The following is an 8,116-nucleotide window of genomic DNA, read 5'->3' as shown; positions in this document are numbered from 1 at the left end:
TTTTGCTAATTTATGACGTAAAGTCATGATTTTATGAAAGACACGGAGGCGAGTATTGCTATATCTCTCTTTACTGACAAAACCACAGCAGCAAAGAAAAAACTTAGGAGATTAGCATATCTCCATGGTAACAAGCTCCTCCCACTTGCTCCCCTATATATAGTCTCTGTTGCAGGAAGCCTTCCTCTTTCTTGGCGGATGCCACTCCAACTCTTCAGGAACTTTGAAACAGAAGCCGAGAACTGGTCAAACCGGAACTGCAATGTCGAAACTGGGAACTAAGAATGTAGATCATATGTAATCCAGCCGATAGTGAGGATTAAGTCACACTAGGAGAAAAGAGAAAAAGGAGAATCACATAGAGGGGGTAATAGTAACTCTAAAGGAACATGTGCATGCAAAGCAGCAAGGAGCATAATAAAATGGCAAGTATAAGTGATCGTCACCAGGTCAAAATAATACAATAATTCATTAAATAAATAAATAAATAACTAAATTAAAGTGAGCAGGGAGGGAGAATAAGTGAGGGAGGGCAATACTCGCCTCCGTGTCTTTCATAAAATCATGACTTTACGTCATAAATTAGCAAAATCATATAATTTTATTTCAAGACACGGAGGCTCCTATTGCGAGTTTAAAGCTGTCCAATAACAGGAGTAAAAACATGTTGAGTAGGACGAAAATAGAAGTCTCTGAAAGTCGATACTCTGGACCAGTCTGCAATTTTCATAACGTCCTCGAGGCGAGCGCCCGCCGCCATCATAGAAGTAGACGATGCGCTTCGAGTAGAATGAGCGGTGAATATTGAAGTATCAACACCCGCTAAAGACATGAGCCACTTAACCCATCTAGCCAAAGTTGTGGTGGAAACTGGGGCAAACGGACGTCGGTAAGAAAGGAACAACTGAGGAAGCTCGATGGAACGATGCGGTAAAGTTCGAGACTCGTATTCACGTAGACAAGATACGGGACAAAGGGCAGGAGTTCCCGGAAAAGAAGGATAAGACACAGAACGAATCTGGGTCTTAGTCCGACGAGAAATGTCAAAGGTGACTCCTTCAGGAGAGAAAAATCTGGCGTTATAATCTAACGCTCTCACGTCAGAAACTCTCTTACAAGAGATTAGACAGAACAGAGTGACCAGTTTAGCTGACAATTGGCGTAATGAGAGTTCCGAATTGGGTGGCCAGGAAGAAAAAAGATTTAAGACCAGAGAAACATCCCAAGTGGTGGAAAGGCGTGGTCTGGGAGGACGAGACATCCTGGCGCCTTTAAGTAGGCGGCAGACTAAAGGGTGTTGGCCTGAAGGACGGCCTTCAAAACCTTGATGAAAAGAGGAAATGGCGGACCTGAAAAGATTAATAGTCCGATAAGCCTTACCATCGTCGAATAGGGAAGTAAGGAAATTTAAGATGTCTGTTACAGTGGCCGAAACGGGATCCAGACCCCGGTCCACGCACCAACTAGACCAAGATCTCCAGGCCGCTCTATAAGCCCGTCTGGTGCCAGGAGCCCAAGACTCTTCCAGTAATCTCCAAGTTGGTTCCGAAAGGACATAGCCTTGGTAGGAACGCCTGAAACTCTGCACGCCAGTAATCGGAGAGAACCCTCCAGAAGGAGAGGATGTTGAGCGTCTTCCGGACCTAAGAGGAGATCTGGGTAGACTGGTAGAAGAAAAGGAGGGAAGATGAGAAGTTCTAGAAGGTTGGGAAACCATGACTGAGTGGTCCAGAACGGAACGATCAAGATGATCTCCGCTGATTGGGAGCGGACCTGGTTCAGGGTTCTCGGAATCATTGAGAACGGCGGAAACGCGTAGTGAAGATCCTCTGACCAATCTTGAAGGAATGCGTCTACAGCCTCCGCTTCTGGATCCGGGCGCCAACTGAAGAACCTCGGTAGTTGTTTGTTCAAACGGGAGGCGAAGAGATCGATGCAAGCAGGACCCCAGATTGAGGAGATGGTAGAAAACACCTGCGCATCTAATCTCCAGTCGCTGGAATCCTTGAGATAGCGTGAGCTCCAGTCCGCCTGAACGTTGTGTAGTCCTGGGATGTATTCCGCCACCACTGTAAGTTCCCGATTCAGACAGAAAGACCAGAAATCCCTGGCCAAATGAGACAGCATGGGAGAATGGGTACCGCCCATGGCATTGACATAACGGACAGCGGAGACGTTGTCCATACGTAGTCGAATGCAAACCTTGGTCATGTCCTTCGCAAAACTGCGAATAGCGAATGAGCCCGCTAGGAGTTCCAAGGCGTTGATGTGTAAAGGAGACTCTTCTACTGACCAACGACCCCCGGTCGAAATGCCCTCGCAGTGGGCCCCCCAACCAAGTAGGCTGGCGTCCGACTCTACTGTGAAATCCGGACGGGGACCGCAAATCGCCTCCCCGTTCCAGGCTTGAAGATTGCCGATCCACCAATGGATCTCGTCCCGAGTTTCGTCGTCCAGACAAATAAAATCCGCGTAGGTGGCTCCTTTGTGAAGATGCGCCGTCTTCAGGCGTTGTAGGGCTCGGTAGTGTAAAGGAGCTGGAAAAACGGCCTGGATGGAGGACGATAGAAGACCGATGATTCGAGCCAGATGTCGAAGGGAAATCCGGGGCATGTCCAGCGTTCTGCGTAGTTCCTTGCGAATCTCCTTGATCTTTGTCGTCGGAAGACTGAGGGTTTCTGTTACCGAATCCACGGAAAACCCTAGGAATTCCATTATCCGTGCTGGTGTCAAAACGGACTTGTCGTAGTTGATGAGGAATCCCAATCCGGTTAATAGGCTGGAAGTGAGTTCCAGATGTGAGAGAAGGGTCTGTCTGTCCTGGGCCAGCAGAAGTATGTCGTCCAGGTAGATAATTAGTCGAATTCCTCGACTGCGGAGCCATGCTACCACCGGCCGCATGAGTTTGGTGAAACACCATGGAGCCGATGAAAGGCCGAAGGGGAGGCAAGTGAAACGCCAAATTTCTCCCTTCCATTTGAAGCGAAGCAGGTCTCTGGAGGATTCCTCTACAGGGACGGTGAGGTACGCGTCCTTTAAGTCGAGTTTCACCATCCAATCTCCTTTTAGTAGGAGATCCCTGAGAAGATGGATGCCCTCCATCTTGAAGTGTCGATATCGCACAAACCTGTTTAGTGGGCGTAGGTTGATAACTGGGCGCATCTGGCCGCCCTTCTTGTGCACCAGAAAGATAGTGCTGAGAACTCCTCCGGAGTAATCTGGAGCACGTTCGATCGCCTCCTTTCTGTGTAGGTCCATCAATTCCCTGTCTATGTGGAAGAGGGTCTCTGATGAAGTGGCCATAGGGTAGGGGGGGTTGGGAAGAAACGGAAAACTTACCAACTCTATCTGGAAACCAAGGATTGTGGAGAGCACCCAAGTGTCCGTGGTGATGGCGGACCAAGGACGAGAAAAATGTCGTAGTCTGCCCCCTACACAAAGTGGAGAAAAAAGAAGTGGTGGTACACTTACCAAAAGGGCGGCGGGAGCCGGAGTTTCCACGGAAACCTCTACGATTGGGGGCGCCTCGGGATGGGAAGAAACCCATCGGTTGTCTGGAGTCCTGGAATGAGGATCTATCTGAATAGGATCGGTGGCTGTAGGAACCTCGACCCGAGCCCCGGGTCTGGAAAGAGGAGCGGCCGGACAGACGGCCCCTGGAGCTGCCGGCCCTGTGAGAAAAACGAGGGTGGAAAACCCTCTTCATGGAGGATTGGGCCTTGTCAAGGGCCGTGAATGCTCCCACAAATTTGCTCATGTCTTTAATGAATGAGTCACCAAAGAGGAGGCCCTGTGCCTCACTACCAGATTCTGACAGAGCTAAATTAGCTAATTTAGGCTCGATCTTAAATAAGATCGCCTTACGTCTTTCTATTGACAGGGAAGTGTTGACATTCCCAGCTATACAAATGGCACGTTGTGCCCAGGCACGGAGGACCTCAGGGTCCACAGACTCATTAGCTGCCTTAGCGGACTCAGCTAGTTCAAAAATTTTTGCTAGGGGCCCAAATATGTCCAGCAGTTTATCTTGGCATGCTCGAAGAGCAGAATCTAGGCCTCTCCTAGGATTCCAGCCAGATTTAGATAGAAATTGGACCATCTTAGGGTCTACTGATGGTGTATCGCACACCTTGTTTGGTATTAAGGGCCGCGGGCATTCAGCCCTGAGTTTTTTACGCGCCTCCTTACTGAGGGGGCAGCGGACTCTGGACTCTAAGTATTGGGCTACATGATCCAGCGGTAGCCACTCAGCTGACCTTGGGTGGTGCAAGGAGTCAGGATCAAATAATGGTTCTCCAGAGGGGTCGGTCAAAGGACCGGATGAACCCAATGCAGCCTGGGATGTAGACGGTATAGCCGCAGTAGCGGAACTGTCAGTAGGTTGAACATATGGGGAGTCAGACAGGTCTGCATCTGGATATTCCTCATCCTCAAATCTAGCCTCCTCATAGTCGGAACCGAATTCGGATCCTGAGACTGATTCTGGTTGTGCTCTGGCACATTTCCAACTCCTCGCCTTTTCTGCCTGGCGGGAAAAGGCTCTCTTGCGCGACCTTGGCGCGCCGTCTTGGGTGGCTATGGTCACACCAGTCAAATCAATTCTGGAGGTAGGATGGGAAGTAGCACCTGCTTGGGTATCAACTGAGGGTGTGGGGGGCTGGCTCTTAAGTGCATCTGCAATTGTCATGGAAAGGGAATGTGACATAGATCCCATTGCCGCAATAATAGCCTCTGACACAGAGCGCTGTAACATATCAACCTGGTTAGGGTCTAGTGTGGAAGGGGCTGTACTAAATTCAGGTGCTGTAGGAGGGGAGTGAAATTCTACCTCAGACTCCTCAGCTATAGAATGTCTGGATGGGGTATGTGACATGGTAACTGAGGTAATATTGAGAGAATTAATGTATAAATCTGGGTTAAATCTATAGACCTAATAACAGGGTAGTATGGAGAGAACAAATAATTTAATTGGGGTGAGTTACCCCACAAGACGCAGAGAAGAAGTGCAGAGAAGAAAAACGCAGCCTGGCAGCAATAAACCGAGGATGTGACTGACTGAATTGCGCGCTTACAATGTAAAATGGCCGCCGAAAATCTCGCGATAGAAAACGTGAGATTTTCGGAGTGGCCAGAAGGGATCCAAAATGGCCGCCGAGATTCTCGCGAACGGAAGGATCCGTGCGAGATCTCGGGGCAGTGCGGCTAAAATGGCGACCGGACGAGGAAGCGCAAGGTATTATAGGACTGAGAGGAAAAAACGGGCGAACAAAGGGGGGAGTACAGGGTGGGTCGGAGTGAGAGAAGGGAAGACTTGATAAAGAAAACAATGTGGTATAGGGAAATGAAAAAGAAAATGGCGCGCAACCTGTGGAGAAAAAATTACAAATACATTTGCAAAATGACACCCACTATAATAAATGAATAAGTGGGTAAAGACCGCACCCTGTAAGGAAGGAAATGTATATATATATACAGTGTATTACATATAACATTCAAAATTAGGCACAGTGAGGTACTTAGCTGTGGCAGCAGCAAAGAAAGAGGAAGGCTTCCTGCAACAGAGACTATATATAGGGGAGCAAGTGGGAGGAGCTTGTTACCATGGAGATATGCTAATCTCCTAAGTTTTTTCTTTGCTGCTGTGGTTTTGTCAGTAAAGAGAGATATAGCAATAGGAGCCTCCGTGTCTTGAAATAAAATCAAAAGTTTTAATTAGTGGGGTGTCAGAGTGCTGAGTAGGCCTTGTTTCATTGTCCAGCCTCCCCAGCTGAAAATTGTATAGATCAGTAGCAAATGAATACTGTGTTCTCTGAGTTTTCAGAAGTATGGTATAGTGTGTTCAAGTTTCTCTCCTGTTTACTTGTATTATTTATTCTTGTTTTAATGTAATAAGATGCGTTGTCTAACCAAACTGGAAATGGATCCTGTATGTTGGTGCCTATACCAAGGACCATCTATTATGCAGGTTTTTGCACTTCATTTTCCATACTAAAATTAAGCATTTAGATGCTTCAATTGGCAAAATAATGCAGTTTCCAGTAATGAAATTATTTTCATAATGCCTCCTACAATTATTCACCTCTTAAAACCCCAATATTTTGCATATCTAACATATAATTACGCTCCTGGCCTGTGCTGAGATAAGCATTCCCAAACTAAGGCATAGCAAATGCAAACAGTATGTTGAGATTGTTACCTTTGTGGATGTGCTGCTTTCTTCAGAGATGTTCGGTTTGCTTCTGTCTTTAATAAACTATAAAGTGTTTGACCTCTTGGAATAGTCAGCTGCCTGGGATTCTAGCTCTCATTTTCAAGACAAACATTATACTATGACCCCACGGCAGCTATTTTTGCTCATGAAAGCCTTTATACATGTTTTAGGTTAGTCCAGTAACTCACTAGACTTTGAACAGAGAATTAGTCCTGTATTAAAGGAGTTTTGGTTTTAATATAGAACAAACATACAAATGTATGCTGCAGGCTCCCATGTAAGATATGCAAACAACCCACATCAAAATGAAGATTTTTACAGAGCAGACATGCAGTGGTCCTTTTATTTAACTGTGGATAATGTTCTAAATAGTGATGAGGGAGCATGCTCGGCCGAACTGCTGTTCGGCTTGAGCATCCCTATGCTTGGCAGATATGAGTGCTCGGCCGAATAATTTGGGTTCTTGAATACAATGGAAATCAATGGGAGAACCTCAGACACCCCCTGCTCAGTAGAGAAGAGGGTGTCTGGTTCATAAAAAAAAGATAAGAAATTGATGGAAACCCTATCAAAATGGTTCGGAAATAGCATTAAGAGGATTGCTGGATGTGTCTTAGACTCCTATTATGTACAACATACAATAGACAACCACACAAAGGCTATATGCCAAAAGCCAGGTATGTACAAGCCATCAATCGATCCAGGAGACAGATAGCAGCCAGCATACCTTACAATGGCAGCCTTGTGCACTATGAGATATTCCAAACCAGCTCTCATCTGACTGGGTGGACCTGCACACCTAGATCAATATCATTAGGGCAACAAAAAGTTTTCTGATTGTCCTAATGTAAAATTCAATAACCTTTCTATACAGTTTTGTCATGTAAAAACTAATTTGCATAAAAATGGGCATATGGGAAAGACATGCAAATGAGCAGAATCTCTCATGAACAGCACCCTCTATTAGTTGCATAGTGTTATGACAAGACTATTTACTCACAACAGCGAATAGTCTTGTCATAACACTATGCAACTAATAGAGGGCGCAGTTCATAAGTCATGATTCATGACTCATGAATCATGACTCATGAACAGTGCCCTCGATTAGTTGCACAGTGTTAAGACAAGACTATTCGCTGAGATCATATTCGCTATATTGCTCTATATTCGTTTTTTGTAATATTTGTAATATTCTAAAAACAAATATATAGCAATATAGCAAATATTATGTAATAATTATGTAGTAAGTCAGTGATAATATCTGACACTAGAAAATTGTAGATCGCGAGTTATTACCCAGCTTTCCCAGTGTCAGATATCATCCTAGTGAAGATCGCAAATATTCTAATTGGGAATATTTATTGCGAATTTTCCATGCAAAAGGCTACACTAATAAGCTTGTCATAAGACTCAGTCTAATATTCTTGTCAGAAGACTATGAAACCAATAGATGGCGCTATTGAGTTATGAACAACGCCCTCTATTGGTTTCATGGTTTCATAGTCTTCTGACAAAAATATTAGTCTTGTCATAAGACTGTGAAACCAATAGAGGGCGCTGTTCATAACTGAATAGCGCCATCTATTGGTTTTCATAGTCTTATGACAGCTGAAAAACAAGACAGATTCTGCTGCATGTCTTGAGTTTTTACATGACAAACTGTATGGAAAGATTATTGAATATTATGTTAGGATAAGCAGAAAACTTTTTGTCGCACTAATAATATTGATCTAGGTGTGCAGGTCCACCCAAGCCATCCAACAGATGCAAAATAACTGTGAGGTTTACTGGTTCTCAGTCAGATGAGAGCTAATTTGGAATATCTCATAGTGCACAAGGCTGCCATTGTAAGGTATGCTGGCTTTTATTTGTCTCATGGGTAGATTGATTGCTTGCACATACCTG

The 8,116-nt window shown here is 45.3% G+C and overlaps 1 protein-coding gene across 1 annotated transcript; it reads right to left on the bottom strand.

Annotated features, from left to right (window-relative positions):
* Window positions 1-1,407: 1,407 nt before the first annotated feature.
* On the bottom strand, window positions 1,408-4,055 carry LOC122935270. Its single transcript, XM_044291030.1, has one exon. The coding sequence runs from the start codon at window positions 3,301-3,303 to the stop codon at window positions 1,420-1,422; it is 1,884 nt and encodes a 627-aa protein (XP_044146965.1). The 5' UTR covers window positions 3,304-4,055; the 3' UTR covers window positions 1,408-1,419.
* Between the last annotated feature and the right edge of the window lie 4,061 nt (window positions 4,056-8,116).

This window comes from Bufo gargarizans, chromosome 4, assembly GCF_014858855.1.
Source record: "Bufo gargarizans isolate SCDJY-AF-19 chromosome 4, ASM1485885v1, whole genome shotgun sequence".
NCBI classification, from domain to species: Eukaryota; Metazoa; Chordata; class Amphibia; order Anura; family Bufonidae; genus Bufo; species Bufo gargarizans.
Note: the sequence above shows the minus strand (reverse complement) of the source record. Positions and strands in the feature narration are given on the sequence as shown.